The 27,208-nt window shown below is 46.8% G+C and overlaps 2 protein-coding genes across 3 annotated transcripts in view; one reads left to right on the top strand and one right to left on the bottom strand.

Moving 5' to 3' along the window:
• LOC134984157 (zinc finger protein 850-like) overlaps nucleotides 1-27,208 on the top strand; it is a 184,747-nt gene that overhangs the window by 68,769 nt on the left and 88,770 nt on the right. The window lies entirely within an intron of this gene.
• LOC134984151 (oocyte zinc finger protein XlCOF6-like) lies at nucleotides 1,329-27,208 on the bottom strand. Of its 2 annotated transcripts, none has more exons than XM_063949773.1 (5): nucleotides 27,020-27,208; nucleotides 26,619-26,697; nucleotides 14,179-14,276; nucleotides 13,537-14,032; nucleotides 1,329-3,355 (listed from the first exon to the last, which is right to left on the bottom strand). In XM_063949773.1, exons 2-5 carry the CDS (start codon nucleotides 26,650-26,652, stop codon nucleotides 1,449-1,451), a joined length of 2,535 nt encoding a protein of 844 aa, XP_063805843.1. In that variant the 5' UTR covers nucleotides 26,653-26,697; nucleotides 27,020-27,208; the 3' UTR covers nucleotides 1,329-1,448. The 2 variants fall into 2 exon arrangements, with proteins under 2 accessions (XP_063805843.1, XP_063805844.1); XM_063949774.1 differs by having other exon boundaries at nucleotides 1,329-3,352.

Genomic DNA, 27,208 nt, shown 5'->3' with positions numbered 1-27,208 from the left:
CAATTCTTCTGCTGGGAGACCCAGGCAGAGGACATTGCAGTAGTCTATGGGGGTCATTCCGAGTTGATCGTAGCTACGAGCTATCTGAGTTGATCGTAGCTACAATCATCTTCCCTGACATGCAGGGGAAACACCCAGCACAGGGCTAGTCCGCCCTGCAGGTCAGTGCCTCCCCCACCAAATACAAAAGCATTACACAGCGGCGATGCTTTTATATTTCTGGAGTAACTCCCAACCAGTGCAGCTCCTGCGGCTGGCCGGGAGTTGTTCTTCACTGCCGCCATGGCCCGCACCCCCAACAGTCCAGCCACGCCTGCGTTGGCCACCGTCCAGCCCCTCCCTCTGTCTCAGAGACGATTGCTAGGCAACGATGACTGGCATGCGCCAGCGCAGTTCCGACCCGATCGCTGCGACAAACTGCAGTGAGCGATCAGGTCGGAATGACCCCCAAAGTGGGATAATACAAGTACATGTATGACTAGGTAGATCTTCTGAGGGGAAATAAGTGCTGGAGTTTGGCTATGGTCCACACATGAGGAACTGATTGTAGCTGATACCTGATGTCTAAGTGTCACTCCACCACCCAGGACACCAAGATTCCGCACATGGGCTCTCATTCCGAGTTGTTTGCTCGCAAGCTGCTTTTAGCGGCATTGCACACGCTAGGCCGCCGCCCTCTGGGAGTGTATCTTAGCTTAGCAGAATTGCAAACAAAGGAGTAGCAGAATTGCTACTAAATAATTCTTTGCAGTTTCTGAGTAGCTGTGGACCTACTCACGAATTGCGATCAGCTCAGTCTGTTTAGTTCCTGGTTTGATGTCACAAACACGCCCTGCGTTCGGCCCGCGTTTTTCCCTGAAACGTCTGCGTTTTTTTGCAAGCGCCGGAAAAACGCAGACTTGCGCCCAGAAACACCCCTTTCCTGTCAATCATTTACCGAACACCAGTGCGACTGAAAAGCGCTGCAGAAGCCACAGCAAAACTGCTAAGTTCTGTGTTAAATAACTAAGCGCATGCGCCCTGCGTGCCTTCCACATGCGCAATTTGCAACTAATCGCAGCATAGCGAAAATTGTCAACAAACGAAATCGGAATGACTCACATATCAGCATTTTGTAACTCTGAACCCCCAAGCGCAAGCCTGGTTGGTTCGCAAAGTTGAGCTGTAGCCCTGCCCTTTGTTGGTGAGCTTCTATCATAAGGACCTGTTTCACCAGGACTGAGTCACAGCCAACTGGCATCACCCACACTTGGAGATCAGCTAGACATTTAGGATTGGTACTGGGTTCTCAGTACCCAGAGCAAAATACAGAGCTGCATAGCAGTGGTAGATGAGGGCATGACATTTGATTATTTCACCCTGCGGTAGCATGTATTATTGCAAAAAGCATAGGAGATAGGATAAGAACCTTGAAGAACAACGCATGGCAATAAGTATACTCCAGAAGATTAAAATGGCTTCTCACCTGTGTGACTTCTGTGATGTGTAACAAGTTGTGATTTCCGTGTAAAACATTTCCCACACTCAGAGCAAGAAAAAGGCTTCTCACCTGTGTGACTTCTCTGATGTTTAACAAGATCTGATTTGTATGCAAAACATTTCCCACACTCAGAGCATGGAAATGGCTTCTCACCTGTGTGAATTCTCTGATGTTTAACAAGATCTGATTTTTGTGCAAAACATTTCCCACACTCAGAACATGGATATGGGATCTCACCTGTGTGACTTCTGTGATGTATAACAAGTTGTGATTTCCGTGTAAAACATTTCCCACACTCAGAGCAAGAAAAAGGCTTCTCACCTGTGTGACTTCTCTGATGTTTAACAAGATCTGATTTGTATGCAAAACATTTCCCACACTCAGAGCATGGAAATGGTTTCTCACCTGTGTGACTTCTCTGATGTATAACAAGTTCTGATTTCCATGTAAAACATTTCCCACACTCAGAACATGGAAATGGTTTCTCACCTGTGTGACTTATCTGATGTGTAACAAGATGTAATTTCCGTGTAAAACATTTCCCACACTCAGAGCAAGAAAAAGGCTTCTCACCTGTGTGACTTCTCTGATGTTTAACAAGATCTGATTTGTATGCAAAACATTTCCCACACTCAGAGCATGGAAATGGTTTCTCACCTGTGTGACTTCTCTGATGTATAACAAGTTCTGATTTCCATGTAAAACATTTCCCACACTCAGAACATGGAAATGGTTTCTCACCTGTGTGACTTATCTGATGTGTAACAAGATGTAATTTCTGTGTAAAACATTTCCCACACTCAGAGCAAGAAAAAGGCTTCTCACCTGTGTGACTTCTCTGATGTTTAACAAGATCTGATTTCTGTGCAAAACATTTCCCACACTCAGAGCATGGAAATGGCTTCTCACCAGTGTGACTTCTGTGATGTATAAGAAGAGCTGATGTGCGTGCAAAACATTTCCCACACTCAGAGCATGGAAATGGCTTCTCACCTGTGTGAATTCTCTGATGTTTATCAAGATCTGATTTCTGTGCAAAACCTTTCCCACACTCAGAGCATGGAAATGGATTCTCACCTGTGTGACTTTGCTGATGTGTAACAAGTTGTGATTTCTGTGTAAAACATTTCCCACACTCAGAGCAAGAAAAAGGCTTCTCACCTGTGTGACTTCTCTCATGTTTAACAAGATCTGATTTCTGTGCAAAACATTTCCCACACTCAGAGCATGGAAATGGCTTCTCACCTGTGTGACTTTGCTGATGTGTAACAAGTTGTGATTTCCATGTAAAACATTTCCCACACTCAGAACATGGAAATGGTTTCTCACCTGTGTGACTTTGCTGATGTGTAACAAGTTGTGATTTCCATGTAAAACATTTCCCACACTCAGAACATGGAAATGGTTTCTCACCTGTGTGACTTTGCTGATGTGTAACAAGTTGTGATTTCCATGCAAAACATTTTCCACAGTCAGAACATGGAAATGGCTTCTCACCTGTGTGTCTTCTCTGATGTATAACAAGAGCTGATTTGTATGTAAAACATTTCCCACACTCAGAACATGGAAATGGCCTCTCCCCTGCATTAGCTGGCTGATGGGTAATAAGCTTTGTGTTCTGTGTAAAACATTTGGCATCTATAGAACACGGAAACACTGTATCTACTCTCCAAGCTGTAACAGATGCACCAATATCAGAGTGATCAGGAGAACATTTCCCAGGATCAGAGGTACCAGCTGAAAGAGCTGGATGTATAATTGGGGTAATGGGGTTAGCTCCTGGAGAATCCTGTCTACTGTCATTATCTTTTATGTCACAATCCGGGGATAACATTAGATGTCCTTCTGAGATATTCTTGCTTGTGTGTCCATCTGCTGGAAATAAAATACATTATGGAAATGTGACATTTTCTGTAACAATATTAATCTTGTAAACAATAGGAGAAGACGACTCTCTGGGACACTTAATTGTAAATGTGTGTGTATAATAAAACATAACTTTAATGAAGGCTTTATATCATTGTGTCCTCCCTCCTGAGAACACTCACAATAACAAATGTAATATTATAATAAGACTTAGATATATCTCTCTCTTGTACTGGTAACTAACCATGAAGTATAAATGGAGATGTAGTCACTCGCCAAGTCCTATGTCAGCACCAATGTAAAACTATGGATGGGGAACATATCGTATAAATTGGAGATTCTAGATGAACAATAATATCAGTCATATGAGCTGATGGATCAGAGAAATGTCTCCTAACATTACTCCTGGAAGCATTGGTAAGGTAGCATTCCTTTATGTGTGTGCTCATACGCTGGTAAGCCTGTACATGTGTTACTCACCCTTATATAAGGTATATTGCTACAGCAGAGTAGGTGTGGAACAAGGTACTTTACATGCAATACACCATATGATACACTGCAATCATCATCATCATCATCATCTGCTAGGTTATAATCCACTGTTACACCCCTATCATCAGTGTCTTACCTCTATTCTCTCAATAGTAATAAGGATGATGTGAGTACGGTAAGTATGATACAGAGAATTACATATCAGGATCTATACAGCTGCCGCCATACTTCTGCTTCTCATACATGTGCTACTGGCAGCAGTGAACATCTGAGAGAGAGTGCAGGGAAGACAGCAGAGTCTGATGAGAAAGAGATTGGATCTGCCTTTGCAGGGATGTACCACACATGACACCCCTGTTAGTATATAAAAATAAGATTTTAAACCTACCGGTAAATCTTTTTCTCCTAGTCCGTAGAGGATGCTGGGGACTCTGTAAGGACCATGGGGTATAGACGGGCTCCGCAGGAGATATGGGCACTCTAAAGAAGTTTTAGTACGGGTGTGCACTGGCTCCTCCCTCTATGCCCCTCCTCCAGACCTCAGTTAGAGAAACTGCCCAGGGGAGATGGACAATATGAGGAAAGGATTTTGTTAATCTAAGGGCAAGATTCATACCAGCCCACACCAATCATACCATATAACCTGGAATATACTACACAACCAGTTACCAGTATGAACAAAACAGTATCAGTCAAAGACCGATTCCAACTGTAACATAACCCTTATGTAAGCAACAACTATATACAAGTCTTGCAGAAATAGTCCGCACTGGGACCGGCACCCAGCATCCTCTACAGACTAGGAGAAAAAGATTTACCGGTAGGTTTAAAATCTTATTTTCTCTTACGTCCTAGAGGATGCTGGGGTCTCCGTAAGGACCATGGGGTTTATACCAAAGCTCCCAAACGGGCTGGAGAGTGCGGATGACTCTGCAGCACCGATTGAGCAAACGCGAGGTCCTCATCAGCCAGGGTATCAAACTTGTAGAATTTTGCAAAAGTGTATGAACCCGACCAAGTAGCTGCTCGGCACAACTGTAATGGCGAGATGCCTCGGGTAGCCGCCCAAGAAGAGCCCACCTTCCTAGTGGAATGGGCCGCTTTGCTCCTTGTTCCGCCCTAGCGGCTTACTTACACCACTGCTGTCAAGTCGTCCGACAGAATTAACACGGGCAGATCACGAAGCATATGTTCATTGAAAATAGCTCTTAATTCAAGAAAGCTTATTGCAGACAAACTTCCCAGCTTGACCTTTTCCTCTGGAAATACTTCCCTTGCAAGGGCTGCTCCCCAGTCTCGGAGATCTGCATGCATGGACACCAGGATCTCATCCTGGATTCTGAACCTTCCTCCCTCTAGGAGGTGAGAACTGAGCAGACACCACAGGAGCGATATCCTGGCCATTAGGATTATATTCCGGCGCCTGTGCAGGTGAGAACCGGACCACATTTCCAACTGGCCCCGTGAAAACCACTCTGGCATTTGACCTGCTCACCGAAAAAGGCCACTTAGGCCGCACCCATCTTCTTCATCAATGGAACATATTGATGGTTTGTCACTGCAAATCTGATCCGACTCCGGATCCTCAGACCTCTTTCCACAGGAACACACAGAACTTCAACCGTTCAGTATCTACTCTGATACCCACCTCCGACATCTCCGTCATTGGGAACAACAGCCTTCCCCTGTGTTGAAGAACAGTCAGAGAGAAACAACGATTTGCACCACTTGTTTCTTGACCTCGCCTTAATCCGGAGAGCGTCTGAGTACAGAATAACAATGGCTCCTACTACTGAAAGAAACCCATCATACTGCCATCACTCCGGTGAAATGGCAAAGACAATCCTGGACATCAACCCAGGTAAGCTGAATGCGGAGAAAAATTAATCTAAACCCTTTTCTACCTTTACGTGCTGGAGCTCCCTGGCCTGAGAGATTCCATCCTGTAGTTCAACTTCGTAAGTAGAAATCTTAGTTTTCTTTCTTTTTTTTAAACAGGGACAGCAGGACAATGCCCTGAACCTGACGCAACTCTGGTATGGCGTTGCGTACTACCTCCCCTTTCAGAGGGGAATCGGTAAGATCTACTTTAAAAATCAGTGAGGGGAATCATCTGTAAACTCCAGGATGTCCCCCTTTGGATTCCATTATTAACTCACAGGTCCAAGTCCATTCCCGGACTGACTGAAGAGTATTGGACGAGTTCCCACCAGAGTGGGCTCCAGCCAGATAGACCCAGCGACATGCGGTGGATGGGGTAGAAACAGAAAACGACATCCACTTCTGCGAACCTAACAAGGCTGCAGAACTCTTACTTTTCACCTTCCACAATCTGCACAGAAAGGGGAAAAAAGAACGGTATCGAACCGGTTAAAATGACTGCATCCCAAAGCAGAATGAGTCACCAACCGTTGTGAGGGAATCTAACTCACGAAGTTAGACTTACCAGTGGTATCCGCCGAGATTGACTGAGGCCTCCCCTAACAGCGGTACACCGATCACAAGATCACAAGATCAAAAGCAGTTGTCGATCCCCTGTTCCCTTTTATTGTTTTTCTCCAACTTCCCATCCCATCTCCCTCAATTATTTCTTTCCCCCTTCTCATTCTTCTCCGTTTACCTCCTATAAGATGGACTTGCCCCAAGAGACTGTGATCCGGATTTTCCTGTTGGCCATGATGTTGACCAGAGCAGTCTGTTCCGGCGAGAGTACCATGGAGGTCGAGAGAGGTTCTGGAATGGGTTCTGATGATAAAGATGGAGGCATAGTTTTCCAAGAACAACTTAACCAACAAGTAAAGGCGAGTATCAGAAAACGATCCGATAGCATTGACAATAGAAGGAATTGTGAAGGATTGTTAGCTGAAGAAAACTGTATCTGTAGGCTCTGTGACAACGTAGTTGAGGATGGGTGCATTAAGAAATGCCAATCCAGTTTTAATATCCATATGGACCGGCATCCATTGAGTGACTATCACTCCTTAGTGGGTAGTGTGTTAAATAAAACAGATTGTTGGGTATGCTCTCAAGTACCTCAAGGTCATAGCAAATCAGGGCTAGTACCATTTCCTTTAACGGTAGGGGAGGTACTTGAGCTAAAGGGTGGGAGACCGGTGGACAGGAGGTTTAATATGCAGAAAATAAAGTGATGAATTACCCAAGGCGCAAAACACACCTATGCAGCTACCTGAGGTGAAAAGGGCCACTTAACCCTTGTAAGCAAATGTGGAAAAAACACAGGTAAAAAGCGCTCAGTGCCGTTTCACATCTAACAGAAAAAATATTTTGCGATACTTAATATCTCCAGCCCTCCTAGTTTGAAGCTCCACCAATATCATGTGGATAAGTCCCTAATATGTTTTAACATTACCAACCCCCGAAAACCGGGAAATTGGGAAGTGTCATGGAGTAACCAAACCATGACCTTTTCATATAGAGCAGATAGAATGCCTACAGATACAGAGCTTATACGCCACATAGCCAGTAGAGGAAAATCTTTCCGGTATAGGTATACCCTAGGAAGTAGGATTACGAGAGTTGGAGAGGTATCACCAGGATACTGCGCACATATCGTACAAACTGATACGTGTACGAAACAGATGGGAGAATTAGGGTTAGGAGATTTCACATGGAAGATGTGTAATATTGTTATGTCCTACTCCGTCCCATATGTTCTCCCCGATGATGCATATTTCATATGCGGGAGGAAGGCGTATAAGTGGCTTGCCCCAAACTCTGAAGGATTGTGTTATATTGGAAAAGTACTGCCTGAAGTAATGACTGTATCACATGCCAAAATGAAAGATATACACCGTGGTGCCCAAGCTCCTTATACTCGTACTCATTACGAGCACGTAGTTAAAAGGCAACTGACAGAAAGGACAGAGCATTTGGCCTCTGACATGATCCATGAATCCACCGGGATTCAGGTTCTACTCGCGTTAGACTTCACTCGCACCACTCGAGGAGTGATGAACTATAGATACATATCTGCGCTTGCAAATTTGTTAGACAATATCACGGAAATGTATGATGATACGTTTAGGTATACTGGAAGAGAACTTCAAGCTTATAAAACAGAACTAGTCCAGCATAGAATGGTTCTCAATTACCTCACAGCAGTGACAGGCGGATATTGTGTCACACTGGCAACGCAGTACGGCGTGAAATGTTGCACATATATTACAAATAGTACCGAGGACCCGGTCGAGGTCATAGACCAAAAGATGGACGATATTCTCCAACTGAAGTGGGAATTTCGCAGAAGACACAATCTCACTCTTGCTGCTGTAGGTAATGAGCTGACTGGTTGGGTGTCATGGTTGAACCCGCAAAATTGGTTCTCTGGTTTAGGAGAATGGGCTCAAGGAGTCATAATGGATGTTGGGAAGTTTCTTCTATGTATCTTAGGTGTTGTCATATCAATTGGCTTGATATTTAGATGCGGTCAGGCTTTAATGAAGTGCAAACGTCGTACCAGGGTAATGAGTCTGAGGAGTGGGGAAACTGTAATTCCAATGGATTTGATTTATGACCCAACTGTAGAAACAATGATGTGATGAAAATGCGATTATACGGTCCGTTTCTTTCACCTGTTTTTCCGTTTTCCTCCAAGGTAAAAAGACCCACAAGGACGAGGAATTTGATGATCCTGTATACAGACAACTGATGGATTAAAGAAGAAGTTTTGACAACCTTATACACAGATATTTGATGAACTATGCCATAGACCCTCAGTTTCCCTAGAAATTTTAAAATTACGCTAGCCCAACACTTTTTGTAAGTCTATGGACATTGACAAAGCTTTTTTGCTCGCACCTTATGGGCAAAAGCACAAAGAAGACTGCAATCAACTGACACCGAACAAGACTTCAACCGACAAATGTACATTAACCTGACATAGAATACCACTGCATTTACCATAAGTGTTCTTTATCTTCATCTCTACAACCCTCAGGTAATGACACACATAGTCGATAGGGAATACAGGCACAGATATCAGCAATCACATATTCCCCCATTCATGTATCATCAACTAAAATGTGCTCCCCCATTTTGTTGCAACCACAGCCGAAAAGAGCTTGGTAGAGTTTGACAGCCCATCCACAGACCCATAATACGGGATAAGAAGGAATTCAAATGTATACTTCGCAATACCTCGAAGCTTGATGTACAACACGTACGGCACGATGATACATGACCCCCCAAACATGGATTCATACACACATGCTTCTGCTATCTCACTAGGTCATACCCTTTTCTCACCTTCCTCTCTCCTCCCTTACCCAACCATGGAAATGTATTAACCCCTGACATATATTTTTCTCTTTTTGAAATGTTTTAGAAGGTGGCAGTTATTGTTGACTGCCAGAGGGTGGACTGTCAAAGTCAGAAAAATATCACTATGCACACTGCCATATTTGCACCTCATACATGTCCGCGCTGCGCATGCGTGCGCTCTCCCGTGCGTGCGCATACCCACTGTTACGTGCACCCGCAGGGGCACGGTATGCGTATTTACGGTAGAGTTTATGTGTTCGTAGCGTGCGACTCAATCGTTACATATTTTCACTATATAATGTATTTTGTAGATCATGGTCCCTTTGATAGATTCTGAAAGTTTAGTTAATGTAGCATGTTCCTGGACAAAGAGATCCCTCTTTGTTTGATACGAAGGGTCCAACACGGGTCATACAGTGGTGTTTAGTATCCATCGGAAGAGTATTTAATTAGCAATATTCCGGTGTTGGTTTGAAGCGGATTAATCGCTTGTGCGAATAGTTATGGACATAAGAAGTTTATGCCCATTTACTATTATTTGCACTTACTTATCCATGCGGCGGGAAACCTAGTTTCCCACCCACCTGAGCAGTTGGAAGTAGACACAGCCCACCTGTATGAATCAACCTATGACCTTTTGTTATAATGCGAAGACGAATTCCTGTGTCCAATGAACAATGAGATTGTAGGGACCATTGAATTGTATTGTGTGTGGGGCATAAATAGACAAGCCGATGGTATCCAGCTCACTCTCTTCAACGGTTCTCATTGCTGATAATCGGGAGCTGGATATCCAGAGGCGCATGCGATCGTTTCCCTTTGTGCGTAAGTTTTCTCCGCAATCATATTGTCTTTATTGTTATTGTGAGCCATATCTCTCTCTCTCTCTCTCTTCTCCTCTTTCTCCCTCATTTTCCCTTAAACGTAATTGTATTGTATTTCCTGTGTAGTTATCTGGTTAGTTAGTCTATGTTATATTGTAGTGTGTGACTTGTACTGTATTACTCTTTTTGCAAGTAATAACATTCATATAAGGCGTTAGACCCTAAAGCACGGTATCTGTGTATTTCTTATAGTGTTAAGTATTCTCAGAGCGTCGGTGACGCTCGAACAGCTTTTGAGTTAATAAGGTTATACTGTGTTGCATTTACACCCTTTCACTACACTAAGGTTTTACTGCATAATACATTGTTGATGATTTAGATATAAAGGTTTAACATTGTGAGCGTCTGCGCCGCTGGTGATCTCCTCGTGGTCCCGAGCGTCCGCTACGCTATAGCGAACCATTACGTTAGTCGGCAGCCAATAGCGTGCCTGCCTGTGATCTCTTGGCCGTGAGCGAACGTGACGCTTGAGCGTCTCGACTACGGCTAAGCGATTGTTACGCAACGTGCGTACCCTTACGGTACTTCATAAGTAAATAGCGTACAGTGTTCTTAGACCTCATAAAGGGTTTTATATAAGATAAATATTTAGCTTTATAAATATATATATATACACCATACATATAAGCGGATTGTCCGCAACCATCGGGTCCCTAGTGACATTAATGTGTTCTGAATGTGTATGTCCATGTACTGAATGCCCCAGTTGTGGATCTAACCAGGAAACCTTATGGTCGACATAAAACATAGTAATCGTCAACAGCAGGGAGTAGTACCAGGCAAAATAACATTCTTGCGACCACAAGGGGTCCAAGGGAAATATACATATATAATTTTAATATCACACCCCCACAATACTACCATGTCTGTGCTCGAGCTACAGGCCCATGAAACCGTACCATACATATACATAGAAATATATATACAGGTATAAGGCAGTTACAGCATGTTAATTTACACCCAGTATTGACAGTTGGTGCCGACAGGGTCACCCACATACTACTGTGTCTCCCATAGCGTGTTTACTCTTTGAAAGAATACCACTACCGACCTGCTGACACTTCATTTACTCAATCAAGTACCACAGGAGTCGGCAATGCCGACATAGATATTCCCATAACTGTTTGCGACAGAGCCCTCACACATGTCGACACATGTGTACTAAAAGCTATAGTGGGTATCTGACAGGGAAAACACAGACACTTATACACAACACACTGACTACACGGCCATGATCTAACATAGTGCTATACTTGTATATTGCACTAATCACTGTGCCCCACTTCCTTTACACTGCTATGTACACAGAGCTTTTGGCAGGGACTGTTGGAGAGAATGGCGATGTATTGTGCTGTGAGGGCTAAGCCATGCCCCCGTCTCGGCGCGCTTCAGCCCCGCTGTTATTTTAACGGTTCATGCTGGCGGGGGTTCGTATACAGTGTCCGTGCACTGCATACATGTCATGCCAGGCATAAAGGGAGGAGCCAGTTCACACCCATTCAAAGTCTTATAGTGTGCCCATGTCTCCTGCGGATCCCGTCTATACCCCATGGTCCTTACGGAGTCCCCAGCATCCTCTAGGACGTATGAGAAATCCTGGGAAAACCCAGAGAAAAAATTCCAGATCCCTAAAAGAATTCTCATTGCTTTCCCTTTCCCTGAAGAGAATAGGAAGAAGTGGGAAAATCCACCTATAGTAGATGCTTCTGTATCTAGGCTGTCTAAAAAGATGGTTTTACCTGTCCCTGGTTCAACCGCCATAAAGGAGCCGGCTGACCGCAAGATTAAGACTACGCTCAAATCACTATACACTGCTACAGGCGTGGCTTTAAGGCCCACTATTGCTTGTGCATGGATTTCTAAAGCCATAGTAAAGTGGTCAGGCACCTTACTAGAGGACTTAGATACTATGGATAGGAGTGACATTGACTTGTTTTTACGTCACATACAGGATTCTGCATGTTTCATGGTGGAGGCCATGAAGGACATTGGCCTGCTTCTTCCATGGCTGTCTCGGCACGCAGAGGACTCTGGCTACGCCAATGGACTGCGGATGCAGTATCAAAGAAAAGTGTGGAGAACTTGCCATTCACAGGTCAGGCACTATTTGGGGATGCATTGGATTCGTGGATTTCCATGGCGACTGCGGGTAAGACATTTCTTCCCACCGCAGCAGCCCAAGCTAGGAAATCTTATCCTATACCTACACTGCAGTCCTTTTGGACCGCAACATTTAAAAAATCCAAACCCCCTCCCACCTTCTTTACAGGAGGTCGGGGAAGATCAAAAAAACCTGCACCAACAGGTTCCCAGGGACAGAATCCAGGTTCTGCTTCCTCCAAATATTCAGCATGATGGTGGACCTCTCAGCCTGGAGATCAGGCAGGTGGGAGCGAGACTAAAAGATTTCAGTCACGTCTGGGTGTCATCATGCTTGCATAGAGGGACAACAGCAGCACTGTGCCCGCTGCCTTAATGCCGCCATCTGAACCGGTTTAGCACTCACCACTCAATTAGGGGTGGCGGCATGCTGTGGGGAAGAGTGCACACCGCTGTGGGTGAGCGAAGCAACCCCCTTGAGGAGCTATGTCCTGTCAACGGGGATCTGGACCATTAACCCTTCAAGAGGTTGGTACCGGTCCCCCCCCTAAGTCTCACGACGCAGGCAGACTGGTGCCAACCCGTCCTTCCTGAAAACAAAAACTAAAATACATTCTGAAAAAAACTCTCTGGCGCTCCAGAGAATGCACCCGGCTCCTTGGGCACGTTTTTCTAAATGCAGTCTGGTAGGAGGGGCATAGAGGGGAGGAGCCAGCACACACTAATGATTTCTTAAAGTGCTAGGCTCCAATAGACCCAATCTATACCCCATAGTACTAAGACCATCCCAGTATCCCCAGCCTAGAATAATAGGGGCTGATGGCTCCCAATGTATGAGATACACCAGAGAGTGTGGGGAGGAGACTGGTCAGATCTCTGGGCTGGTAACACACAGTGACATGATGTGAGGGGAGAGCAGGAGTATAATAGGGGCTGTTGCCTCCTGATGTATGAGATACACCAGAGAGTGTGGGGAGGAGACTGGTCAGTTCTCTGGGTTGGTAACACACAGTGACATGTTGTGAGGGGAGAGCAGGAGTATATTAGGGGCTGATGGCTCCTGATGTATGAGATACACCGGAAAGAGAGTGTGGGGAAGAGACTGGTCAGATCTCTGGGCTGCTAACAGAAAGTGACATGATGTGAGGGGAGAGCAGGAGTATAATAGGGGCTGATGGCTCCTGATGTACGAGATACACCAGAGAGTGTGGGGAGGAGACTGGTCAGATCTCTGGGCTGGTAACACACAGTGACATGATGTGAGGGGGAGAGCAGGAGTATAATAGAGGTGATGGCTCATGACTTCCCCACTGGGAAAATAAATATTCCTCATTGGTTTGTACTGACAAAGGAGGGTGTAGGATAAGAGATTGCTGTAGTGACCGAGCAAGGAGAATATGTGACTCTTTTCTGTAATAAATGTTTATTACTCACCTGTGCTGATATCTGTAGGGATCTCCTCCTCCTTACACTGCTGATCCCCCCTCACATACGTCTCTTCTTCTCCCTCTATATCTTCTGCCTTCATATCAGTCACATACGTCTCTTCTTCTCCCTCTATATCTTCTACCTTTATATCAGTTACATACGTCTCTTCTTCTCCCTCTATATCTTCTGCCTTTATATCAGTCACATACGTCTCTTCTTCTCCCTCTATATCTTCTGCCTTTATATCAGTCACATGCGTCTCTTCTTCTCCCTCTGTATCTTCTGCCTTTATATCAGTCACATACGTCTCTTCTTCTCCCTCTATATCTTCTGCCTTCATATCAGTCACATACGTCTCTTCTTCTCCCTCTATATCTTCTGCCTTTATATCAGTCACATACATCTCTTCTTCTCCCTCTATATCTTCTGCCTTTATATCAGTCACATACGTCTCCTCTTCTCCCTCTATATCATCTGTTTTAATATCAGACAGACGTTCTACCTAAAAAAAACACAAACAAAGCACAACACTATAATGACATTTGGAGAAAACAGTATAATATCAGTGTATAAGACACACAGCTTCTCTACAGATCATATAGTGACAGTCACTGTAATATATTGGGTGAGACCCTAAATCCCACCTACCTGATCCTCCTGTGGGGTCCTGTGATACTCCTCTGTACAATCCTGGGAATACAGAGGACGGGGACATCTCTCTGGGGTATCTCTGTTACTGAACCCATCTGTAGGAGACACACAGTGACTGAGTACAGAGTATATACTAAGATTTTACTCACCGGTAAATCTATTTCTCATAGTCCGTAGTGGATGCTGGGACTCCGTAAGGACCATGGGGAATAGCGGCTCCGCAGGAGACTGGGCACAACTAAAGAAAGCTTTAGGACTACCTGGTGTGCACTGGCTCCTCCCTCTATGACACTCCTCCAGACATCAGTTAGGATACTGTGCCCGGAAGAGCTGACACAATAAGGAAAGGATTTTGAATCCCGGGTAAGACTCATACCAGCCACACCAATCACACCGTACAACTCGTGATACTATACCCAGTTAACAGTATGAAATACAACGGAGCCTCTCAACAGATGGCTCTCAACAATAACCCTTTAGTTAAACAATAACTATATACAAGTATTGCAGACAATCCGCACTTGGGATGGGCGCCCAGCATCCACTACGGACTACGAGAAATATCTTATTTTCTCTAACGTCCTAAGTGGATGCTGGGACTCCGTAAGGACCATGGGGATTATACCAAAGCTCCCAAACGGGCAGGAGAGTGCGGATGACTCTGCAGCACCGAATGAGCGAACTCTAGGTCCTCCTCAGCCAGGGTGTCAAACTTGTAGAATCCTGCAAATGTGTTTGACCCCGACCAAGTAGCTGCTCGGCAAAGTTGCAAAGCCGAGACCCCTCGGGCAGCCGCCCAAGAAGAGCCCACCTTCCTTGTGGAATGGGCTTTCACTGATCTAGGATGCGGCAGTCCAGCCGCAGAATGCGCAAGCTGAATTGTGCTACAGATCCAGCGAGCAATAGTCTGCTTTGAAGCAGGAGCACCCAGCTTGTTGGGTGCGTACAGGATAAATAGTGAGTCAGTTTTCCTGACTCTAGCCGTCCTGGAAACATAAATTTTCAGGGCCCTGACTACATCCAGCAACTTGGAATCCTCCAAGTCCCGAGTAGCCGCAGGCACCACAATAGGTTGGTTCAAATGAAACGCTGAAACCACCTTAGGAAGAAATTGGGGACGAGTCCTCAATTCCGCCCTATCCATATGGAAAATCAGATAAGGGCTTTTACATGACAAAGCCGCCAATTCTGACACACGCCTGGCCGAAGCCAGGGCCAACAGCATGACCACTTTCCACGTGAGATATTTTAGCTCCACGGTTTTAAGTGGCTCAAACCAATGCGACTTAAGGAAATCCAACACCACGTTGAGATCCCAAGGTGCCACTGGAGGCACAAAAGGGGGCTGAATATGCAGCACTGCTTTAACAAAAGTCTGAACTTCAGGCAGTGAAGCCAGTTCTTTCTGGAAGAAAATCGACAGAACCGAAATCTGGACCTTAATGGACCCCAATTTGAGGGCCATAGTCACCCCTGACTGTGGGAAGTGCAGGAATCGACCCAGTTGAAATTCCTCCGTTGGGGCCTTCCTGGCCTCACACCAAGCAACATATTTTCGCCATATGCGGTGATAACGTTTTGCAGTCACATCCTTCCTGGCTTTGATCAGCGTAGGAATGACTCTTTTCCTTCAGGATCCGGTGTTCAACCGCCATGCCGTCAAACGCAGCCGCGGTAAGTCTTGGAACAGACAGGGCCCCTGCTGCAGCAGGTCTTGTCTGAGCGGTAGAGGCCATGGGTCCTCTGAGATCATTTCTTGAAGTTCTGGGTACCAAGCTCTTCTTGGCCAATCCGAAACAATGAGTATAGTTCTTACTCTTCTCCTTCTTATTATCCTCAGCACCTTTGGTATGAGAGGAAGAGGAGGGAACACATAAACCGACCGGTACACCCAAGGTGTCACTAGAGCGTCCACCGCTATCGCCTGAGGGTCCCTTGACCTGGCACAATATTTTTCTAGCTTTTTGTTGAGGCGGGACGCCATCATGTCCACCTGTGGCCTTTCCCAACGGTTTGTAATCAGCCGGAAGACTTCTGGATGAAGTCCCCACTCTCCCGGGTGGAGGTCGTGCCTGCTGAGGAAGTCTGCTTCCCAGTTGTCCACTCCCGGAATGAACACTGCTGACAGTGCTAACACGTGATTTTCCGCCCATCGGAGAATCCTTGTGGCTTCTGCCATTGCCATCCTGCTTCTCGTGCAGCCCTGTCGGTTTACATGGGCGACCGCCGTGATGTTGTCTGACTGAATCAGTACCGGCTGACTTTGAAGCAGGGGTCTTGCCTGACTTAGGGCATTGTAAATGGCTCTTAGTTCCAGAATATTTATGTGTAGGGACATCTCCTGGCTTGACCATAGTCCTTGGAAATGTCTTCCCTGTATGACTGCTCCCCAGCCTCGAAGGCTGGCGTCCGTGGTTACCAGGACCCAGTCCTGTATGCCGAATCTGCGGCCCTCCAGAAGATGAGCACTCTGCAGCCACCACAGTAGAGACACCCTGGTCCTTGCAGACAGGGTTATCATCCGATGCATCTGAAGATGCGATCCGGACCACTTGTCCAACAGATCCCACTGAAAGATCCGTGCATGGAACCTTCCGAACGAAATTGCTTCGTAAGAAGCTACCATCTTTCCCAGGACTCGCGTGCAGTGGTGCACCGACACCTGTTTTGGTTTGAGGAGGTCTCTGACTAGCGATGACAACTCCTTGGCCTTCTCCTCCGGGAGAAACACCCTTTTCTGTTCTGTGTCCAGAACCATCCCCAGGAACAATAGACGCGTTGCAAGAACCAGCTGCGACTTTGGAATATTCAGGATCCAGCCGTGCTGTTGTAGCACTTCCCAAGATAGTGCTACTCCGATCAGCAACTGTTAGGGTCTCCTGCCCTTTGCTGCCACGTCGTCAAGGCAACCGGGAGACAAGTGTTAGCAGAGTAACCTGAGCGCAGCTGATACTCCGGTTCGGGTCTTTTGCTGTGCAGTGGTTACAGGCTCTGTGCACGGCAGGGGATCCGATGCTGGTTTTTGTGCTCACAGTCTGTGAGGTCTGAGTGGGGCGTGGACAGCACCTGCTATATAAGGCCTCTTCTCAGGTTAAGCAGATGCTGCTGAATCTTTGTTGGTTAGTCAGTTCCTAAAAGTTAGCCAGTACTGTGTAGCTTTGTATTTGTTGTTGCTTACTGCAAATAGGCTTGGGGATTTGGTACTACACTCTGCCAATCCAGACCTAGCAGTAAGACTGGAGTCAGTCGTTTAACTTGCTGGGGTTCTTTTGCTACTCTGTGAACTTAGCAAGTTTGCGGCTGTATTCTCAGATTTGCCTGCCTAAATCCTGTCTCACTGTGCAAGGTGTTCAGGTGTCAGTTTAGTGGCAGTAAGCTGAACCTGTGCACTGCAAGTGAGGATTAGGATTGGGGAGACTCTCCTTGTGTCTATCATTCCATCTCTGACCAAGGAGTTTACTGCCACACCCGTTGGTAACCCTTTAGGGTTTTGCTGTTGCCCTAGCAACAGCATTTCGGGTTCTCTACGTATTAAAACACAACATCTTGCTTTTTCCATCTGAGCATTACTAATACTAGGGAGACACCCAGTTTCTTAGCCTCTGGGCTTCTCTGTTCACTTTGTGTTTATTTTGTTACCTTATCACCTTCTGTGTACGTAATGTCATATTCCCCAGTCTGTCTGTGAGTTCATTTGTTTTGCATCCCTATCCGTTCAGACACCAGTACATTCCTGCAGGCACTGGTGTGCATAACAGTTCAGACACCAGTACATTCCTGCAGGCACTGGTGTGCATAACATATTCAGCAGCCTAATACTCCTGTTGAAATTTTGAGGGAATATGGAGCATACCCCTCAAAATACGTTGCAACAGGTGGTCGATCAGGTGCAGGTCCTGACTCGACAATTTAATGATTTGTCCATTAAAATGCACACCTCCCAGGCCGCTGGCGGAGCTCCCGCAGCAGCAGCACCTTCAGGGGTTAAGGAGCCAAAAGTAAATCTCCCGGATCGTTTTTCTGGAGATCGCTCGCAGTTCTTTTGTTTCAAGGAGAGCTGCAAGCTATACTTCCGGCTTAGGCCTCAGTCTTCTGGGTCGGAGATTCAGCGGGTGGGCATAGTGATTTCCTTGCTACAAGGAGACCCACAGGTCTGGGCATATGGGTTGCAGCCTGACTGTCCGTCGCTTAAAAGTGTTGATGCTTTTTTTACGGCCCTGGGCATGTTGTATGATGACCCTGACAAGACGGCCTCAGCCGAGGCTAAGATTTCGATCCTTAAGCAAGGGCGAAGGCCAGTTGAGGTTTACTGTACGGAGTTTTGGAGGTTGGCCCATGATACCCAGTGGAATGACCCAGCCCTGAGACACCAGTACCGAAGAGGTCTTTCTAACCAGATAAAAGACCAACTGGTACAATATCCCTTGCCTGATAGCTTGGATCAGCTCATGCAGTTATCCATCCGGGTGGATAGACGGCTGAGAGAGCGTAGGCTTGAAAGGGAGACCGAGGTTTCCTTCTTTCCCAAGGGAACCTCAGACTCTAAGGAATTTTCCGAGGAGCCTATGCAGATTGGGGCTACCCGCCTCTCCTCGCGTGAGAAGACGCGGAGGAGACAGCAGGGGTTGTGTTTGTACTGTGGGAATAAAGGTCATGTGGTAGTATCATGCCCAGAAAAGCCGGAAAACTTCAGGGCCTGAGGGTGATGGGAAATATCCTGTCAGGCCAGAAGTCAGAATTTCCCAAGAAGACTTTTATCATTCCGGTGACCTTGAAGAGCCTCGGTCAAACTGTCAAGACTGAGGCCTTTGTGGACAGTGGGGCCGACGGGGTTTTTATGGACCGCCAATTCGCCCTGAAACACTCTGTTCCCTTAGTACCCTTGGCATCGGAAATTGAGATGTGGGTTAAACGGGGAACCATTATCCCAAGGTAAAATTACCTCTTGCACTAGCCAGATTTCTTTGTTTATTGGAGCCACACACTCTGAAAAATTGTCCTTTTATGTGACTGTCTGTACTTTTGCCCCATTGGTGTTGGGGTTACCCTGGTTAAGGGCCCACAATCCTCAATTTGACTGGGTCTCTGGGGAGATTCTTAGTTGGGGTACTGATTGTTTCAGGAGTTGCTTGAGCCTTCCAGTCAGGCTCTCGCAGCTAAGTTTGCCAGGATTGCCAGGGTGTTATGCAGATTTTGCGGACGTGTTCTCCAAAAAAGTTGCAGAGGTACTACCTCCCCATCGCCCCTATGACTGTGCCATTGATTTGTTGCCAAATGCTAAGCTTCCCAAGAGCAGGTTGTACTCCCTGTCACGTCCTGAGACTCAGGCTATGGCAGAGTACATTCAGGAGAACTTGGCTAAGGGATTTATCAGACATTCACAGTCTCCAGTTGGGTCGGGGTTCTTCTTCGTGGGTAAAAAGGACGGTTCGTTGCGACCCTGCATCGACTTCAGGGAATTGAACCGTATCACGATTAAAAACTCATACCCACTGCCTCTCATTTCGGTCTTGTTTGACCAGCTTCATACTGCCACCATTTTTTCTAAGATTGACCTACGCGGTGCGTACAATCTAATCCGAATAAGAGAGGGGGAAGAATGGAAGACTGCCTTTAATACCCACTCAGGGCATTATGAATATTTGGTGATGCCTTTTGGGCTCTGTAATGCCTCGGCAGTCTTCCAGGATTTCATGAATGATGTACTCAGGGAATATTTGGATAGATTCTTAGTTGTATACTTAGATGACATCCTAATCTTCTCCCATTCCCTGGAGGAACATCGGAAGCATGTACGCTTAGTCCTCCAGAAACTCAGAGACCACCGGCTTGGGGCGAAGCTGGAGAAGTGCGAATTTGAAGTTCAGCAAATCGCATTTCTAGGATATATTATCTCCCCAGAAGGTTTCCAAATGGAGGGTTCCAAGGTACAGGCAGTCCTGGATTGGGTGCAGCACACTAGTTTGAAGGCGCTTCAGCGTTTCCTGGGCTTTGCGAATTTTTATAGACGATTTATCGCTGGATTTTCGTCTATAGTGGCGCCCTTGGTGGCACTCACTAAGAAAGGAGCGGATGTTGCTCACTGGTCTTTTGAGGCTAAAGCGGCTTTTGCCCGTCTCAAAAGGGCATTTGTATCGGCCAAGGTACTGCGACACCCAGATCCAGAGCGTCCTTTTGTGGTGGAGGTGGATGCCTCTGAGATGGGTATTGGGGCAGTGCTCTCTCAGATGGGAGTGTCTGATAATCGCCTTCATCCCTGTGCTTACTTTTCCCGTAAATTTTCGCCTGCCGAGATGAATTATGACGTGGGTAACCGGGAATTGTTGGCTATTAAGGATGCACTCGAGGAGTGGAGACACTGGCTTGAGGGGGCTAAGTTTGTGGTCTCAATTCTCACCGACCATAAGAATCTGGCATATTTAGAGTCAGTGAAGTGTCTCAATGCCAGGCAGGCACGATGGGCTTTGTTTTTTGCTCGCTTTAATTTTTTGATAACATATCGCCCTGGGTCAAAAAACATCAAGGCTGATGCGCTCTCGCAGAGTTTTGCTCCAATCCAGGAGACCACTGAGGAGCCGTTGCCCATTGTGTCCCCATCATGTATTAAAGTGGGCATTACCCAGGACCTCTTATCATTAGTCCTTAGAGCACAGGAGCAGGCTCCTCCAGACCTTCCGGTAGGTCTTTTGTTTGTGCCTCCTAGGTTAAGACAGCGAGTGTTCCTGGAATTCTATGCCAAGAAGTCGGCAGGTCACACGGGTATTGCCAGAACTCGGGAGTTGCTATCTAGGGCGGTGTGGTGGCCCTCGGTGGCTAAGGATGTGGATCAGTGGGTTCGGGCATGTGACATCTGTGCCCGAAATAAGACTCCTAGAGGGGTTCCTGTTGGCCCATTACATCCACTCTCTATCCCATCTAAGCCATGGACTCACATTTCAATGGATTTTGTGGTGGACTTGCCCAAATCCTCGGGGATGACAGCCATCTGGGTTGTCGTTGACAGGTTTTCGAAGATGGCGCACTTCGTTCCACTGGTTGGGCTGCCATCGGCCAGACGCCTGTCTGAATTATTTATGCTGCATGTTGTGCGTCTCCACGGGTTGCCACTTGATGTGGTCTCTGACCGCGGATCCCAGTTTGTGGCCAAATTCTGGAGGGCATTTTGTTCCGATCTCCAGATTTCTGTCAGCTTGTCGTCAGGCTACCATCCGCAGTCTAATGGGCAGACTGAAAGGGTGAACCAGTCCTTGGAGCAGTTCCTCAGGTGTTATGTCTCCAAGTGTCAGACTGACTGGGTTGCTCATCTGTCCATGGCGGAGTTTGCCTATAACAACGCGGCTCACTCTGCTACAGGGATCTCTCCCTTCCTTTGTGTGTATGGGCATCATCCTAAGGCCAATTCTTTTGACCCCCTGGACTCCACGCCTGGTGGTTCCTCTGTGGTTTCGGTCCTTAGAGGTATTTGGAGGAAAGTGAAGAAAGCCCTTGTGTCTGTGTCATTAGTGACCAAAAGGGTTTTTGACAAGCGAAAAAAAAGCCTGTGCAGCTTTAAATTAGGAGACTTCGTCTGGTTGTCTACCAAGAATTTGAAGTTGAGACAGCCATCTCATAAGTTAGGCCCCCGGTTCATCGGCCCTTATAAGATCACCAGGGTTATCAATCCGGTAGCATTTCAGTTAGATCTGCCCCGTTCTTTGGGTATCAATAAAACATTTCATTGTTCCCTTTTAAAACGGGCGATTAGTAATCCTTCTTCCAGTGGAAGACCTTCCCCTCTTCTGATACGTGGCCAGAGGGAGTTTGTTGTTGAAAGGATTCTTGACTCCAAGATGGGGGTAAATTTACTAAGGTGGGAGTTTTTTAGAACTGGTGATGTTGCCCATAGCAACCAATCAGATTCTACTTAACATTTGTCTAGCTGCTTCTAGAAGATAATAGATACAATCTGATTGGTTGCTATGGGCAACATCACCAGTTCTAAAAATCTCCCACCTTAGTAAATTTACCCCATGGTTCGGGGTCGGCTGTCATTTTTGGTGCACTGGAAGGGGTATGGCCCGGAGGAGCGGTCGTGGGTGCGCAGTTGTGATCTTCATGCCCCCAGACTGATACGCTCTTTCTTCTCGCAGTTCCCCGATAAACCCGGTGGTAGGGGTTCTTTGACACCTCGTCAGAGGGGTTGTACTGTTAGGGTCTCCTGCCCTGTGCTGCCACATCGTCAAGGCAACCGGGAGACAAGTGTTAGCAGAGTAACCTGAGCGCAGCTGATACTCCGGTTCGGGTCTTTTGCTGTGCAGTGGTTACAGGCTCTGTGCACGGCAGGGGATCCGGTGCTGGTTTTTGTGCTCACAGTCTGTGAGGTCTGAGTGGGGCGTGGACAGCACCTGCTATATAAGGCCTCTTCTCAGGTTAAGCAGATGCTGCTGAATCTTTGTTGGTTAGTCAGTTCCTGAAAGTTAGCCAGTACTGTGTAGCTTTGTATTTGTTGTTGCTTACTGCAAATAGGCCTGGGGATTTGGTACTACACTCTGCCAATCCAGACCTAGCAGTAAGACTGGAGTCAGTCGTTTAACTTGCTGGGGTTCTTTTGCTACTCTGTGAACTTAGCAAGTTTGCGGCTGTATTCTCAGATTTGCTTGCCTAAATCCTGTCTCACTGTGCAAGGTGTTCAGGTGTCAGTTTAGTGGCAGTAAGCTGAACCTGTACACTGCAAGTGAGGATTAGGATTGGGGAGACTCTCCTTGTGTCTATCATTCCATCTCTGACCAAGGAGTTTACTGCCACACCCGTTGGTAACCCTTTAGGGTTTTGCTGTTGCCCTTAGCAACAGCATTTCGGGTTCTCTACATATTAAAACACAACATCTTGCTTTTTCCATCTGAGCATTACTAATACTAGGGAGACACCCAGTTTCTTAGCCTCTGGGCTTCTCTGTTCACTTTGTGTTTATTTTGTTACCCTATCACCTTCTGTGTACGTAATGTCATATTCCCCAGTCTGTCTGTGAGTTCATTTGTTTTGCATCCCTATCCGTTCAGACACCAGTACATTCCTGCAGGCACTGGTGTGCATAACAGTTCAAACACCAGTACATTCCTGCAGGCACTGGTGTGCATAACAGTTCAGACACCAGTACATTCCTGCAGGCACTGGTGTGCATAACAGCAACTGTTCCCTGGACCTCGCCTTTATAAGGAGATCGTCCAAGTACAGGATAATTATAACTCCTTTTTTTTTTAAGGAGTATCATCATTTCGGCCATTACCTTGGTAAATACCCTCGGTGCCGTGGACAGACCAAACGGCAACGTCTGGAATTGGTAATGACAGTCCTGTACCACAAATCTGAGGTACTCCTGGTGAGGAGGGTAAATGGGGACATGCAGGTAAGCATCCTTGATGTCCAGTGATACCATGTAATCCCCTTCCTCCAGGCTTGAAATAACCGCCCTGAGCGATTCCATCTTAAACTTGCATCTTTTTATATACGTGTTCAAGGATTTCAAATTTAAAATAGGTCTGACCGAACCGTCCGGTTTCGGTACCACAAACATTGTGGAATAGTAATCCCTTCCTTGTTGAAGGAGGGGTACCTTGACTATCACCTGTTGCGAATACAGCTTGTGAATTGCCTCTAGCACTGCCTCCCTGTCCAAGGGAGTCGTTGGCAAGGCAGATTTTAGGAAACGGCGAGGGGGAGACTCCTCGAATTCCAGCTTGTATCCCTGAGACACCACTTGTAGAATCCAGGGATCCCCCCGTGAGCAAGCCCACTGATCGCTGAAGTACTTGAGACAGGCCCCCACCGCACCTGGCTCCGCCAGTGGAGCCCCAGCGTCATGCTGTGGACTTAGAGGAAGCGGGGGAGGACTTTTGTACCTTGGAACTGGCTGTATTTTGCAGCTTTTTCCCTCTACCTCTGCCTCTGGGCAGAAAAGACGCGCCTTTAACCCGCTTGCCTTTCTGGGGCCGAAAGGACTGTACCTGATAATACGGTGCTTTCTTTTGCTGTGAGGGAACATGGGGTAAAAATGCTGATTTCCCAGCTGTCGCTGTGGAAACTAGGTCCGAGAGACCATCCCCAAACAACTCCTCACCCTTGTAAGGCAAAACTTCCATGTGCCTTTTAGAATCTGCATCCCCTGTCCACTGCCGAGTCCATAAGCCTCTCCTAGCAGAATTGGACAATGCACTTATTTTAGATGCCAGCCGGCAGATCTCCCTCTGTGCATCTCTCATGTATAAGACTGAGTCTTTTATATGCTCTATGGTTAGCAGAATAGTGTCCCTGTCTAGGGTGTCAATATTTTCTGACAGGGAATCTGACCACGCAGCTGCAGCACTGCACATCCATGCCGAAGCAATAGCTGGTCTCAGTATAATGCCTGAGTGTGTATAAACAGACTGCAGTATAGCCTCCTGCTTTCTATCAGCAGGTTCCTAGAGGGCGGCCGTGTGCGGAGACGGCAGTGCCACCTTCTTTGATAGACGTGTGAGCGCTTTATCCACCCTAGTGGATGTCTCCCAACATAACCTGTCCTCTGGCGGGAAAGGATACGCCATTAGTAACTTTTTAGAAATTACCAGTTTCTTATCTGGGGAAGCCCATGCTTCTTCACATACTTCATTTAATTCATCAGATGGGGGAAAAACCACTGGTAGTTTTTTCTCCCCAAACATTATACCCTTTTTTGTGGTACCTGGGGTAACATCAGCAATGTGCAAGACATTTTTCATTGCCGCAATCATATAACGGGTGGCTCTATTGGAATGTACAGTAGTCTCCTTGTCGTCGACACTGGAGTCGGTATACGTGTCGACATCTGTGTCTGCCATCTGATGTAGCGGGCGTTTTAGAGCCCCTGATGGCTTTTGAGACGCCTGAGCAGGCACGAGCTGAGAAGCCGGCTGTCCCACATCTGTTATGTCGTCAAACCTTTTATGTAAAGAGTCGACACTATCACGTAATTCCTTCCACATGACCATCCATTCAGGTGTCGGCCCCGCAGGGGGTGACATCACATTTATTGGCACCTGCTCCGCCTCCACATAAGCCTCCTCATCAAACATGTCGACACAGCCGTACCGACACACCGCACACACACAGGGAATGCTCTGACTGAGGACAGGACCCCACAAAAGCCCTTTGGGGAGACAAAGAGAGAGAGTATGCCAGCACACACCAAAAGCGCTATATAACACAGGGATTAACACTATAACTGAGTGATTTTTCCCAATAGCTGCATATATATATATATATATATATATATATAGCAAGGTGACAGCACTCTATGTCTAAAGTCAAAAGATAGTTGGTGCAAGGTCCTAATAATCAATATACACACTCACTTTTCCCATAGCGTACTGTAAACAGTGGGGTGTATCCTTGATGTATCCTTGATGTCTTTTCAGGATTAAAAAACCCCTTTTTTTCTTCAACCAAAACGTGAGTGCTGGTCTAATTCTTTTTTCAGCTATGGGAAAAGTGAGTGTGTATATATATATATATATATATATATATTGCGCCTAAATTTAGTGCCCCCCCCCGTCTCTTTTTTAACCCTATGTAGTCTTGAAACTGCAGGGGAGAGCCTGGGAGCGATCCTTCCAGCGGAGCTGTGAGGGATAATAGCGCCAGTGTGCTGAGGGAGATAGCCCCGCCCCTTTTTTCGCTGACTTCTCCCGCTTTTCTATATGTATATCTGGCAGGGGTATTTTACACATATATAGTCTCTATGACTATATTATGTGTTATTTGCCAGCAAGGTACTCTATATTGCAGCCCAGGGCGCCCCCCCCCCCCAGCGCCCTGCACCCATCAGTGACCGGAGTGTGAGGTGTGCATGGGGAGCAATGGCGCACAGCTGCAGTGCTGTGCGCTACCTTGATGAAGACCGAAGTCTTCTGCCGCCGATTTCCAGGAACGTCTTCTTGCTTCTGGCTCTGCAAGGGGGACGGCGGCGCGGCTCCGGGACCGGACGACCGAGGCTGGGCCTGTGTTCGATCCCTCTGGAGCTAATGGTGTCCAGTAGCCTAGAAGCCCAAGCTAGCTGCACGCAGGTAGGTTCGCTTCTCTCCCCTTAGTCCCTTGTAGCAGTGAGTCTGTTGCCAGCAGATCTCACTGAAAATAAAAAACCTAAAATATACTTTCTTTTCTAGGAGCTCAGGAGAGCCCCTAGTGTGCATCCAGCTCAGCCGGGCACAAAATTCTAACTGAGGTCTGGAGGAGGGTCACAGAGGGAGGAGCCAGTGCACACCAGGTAGTCCTAAAGCTTTCTTTAGTTGTGCCCAGTCTCCTGCGGAGCCGCTATTCCCCATGGTCCTTACGGAGTCCCAGCATCCACTTAGGACGTTAGAGAAATGTGATCAGATGATGTGTGTATATAGGGGCCCCCATACCTGCTCTCCCCTGTACAATACATGACAGTCTCCTCTTACCCAGTGATGTGAGGGGCCGGTGATTCTCCATCATCACGTCCTTGTACAGACCCCTGTGTTCCTCTATATACTCCCCTTCCTGCATGGAGACATAGACAGTGACTTCCTGACGCCTTATAGGAACCGGACACACACAGTGATACATTCATCACCCAGACACATCCCCTGGTGTTACTGTACAATGTCCCATTCCCAGCAGTCACCTCTCCAGTCATCACCCAGACACGTCCCCTGGTGTTACTGTATAATGTCCCATTCCCAGCAGTCACCTGTCCAGTCATCATCCAGACACATCCCCTGGTGTTACTGTATAATGTCTCATTCCCAGCATTCACCTCTCCAGTCATCACCCAGACACGTCCCCTGGTGTTACTGTATAATGTCCCATTCCCAGCAGTCACCTCTCCAGTCAGCAGCTGAATGATCTTGTTGGTGAGTTCCAGGATCTTCTGGTCACTGTGCCTCTCATGTATCAGTGAGTGAGGTGGAGGCACCGTGATGGGGCTCTTAGTTCTGCTCAGTCCACGTGACACACGGCTATGGCTGCTGGGTGTCTCACACTCACCAGATGTCTTCTTTACTACTGTCCA

Source organism: Pseudophryne corroboree, assembly GCF_028390025.1.
Source record: "Pseudophryne corroboree isolate aPseCor3 chromosome 3 unlocalized genomic scaffold, aPseCor3.hap2 SUPER_3_unloc_39, whole genome shotgun sequence".
NCBI classification, from domain to species: domain Eukaryota; kingdom Metazoa; phylum Chordata; class Amphibia; order Anura; family Myobatrachidae; genus Pseudophryne; species Pseudophryne corroboree.
The sequence above is the reverse complement of the archived record's forward strand: the minus strand, read 5'-3'. Positions and strand labels throughout refer to the sequence as shown.

Coding starts and splice junctions, on each gene's coding strand:
- LOC134984151 (XM_063949773.1), bottom strand. CDS start 26,652: ATGATGGAGAATCACCGGCCCCTCACATCACTGG. Junction 14,277..26,618: donor CCGGCCCCTCACATCACTGG/GTAAGAGGAGAC, acceptor TGTCTCCTACAG/ATGGGTTCAGTAACAGAGAT. Junction 3,356..13,536: donor CCCTACAGATATCAGCACAG/GTGAGTAATAAA, acceptor TTTTATTTCCAG/CAGATGGACACACAAGCAAG.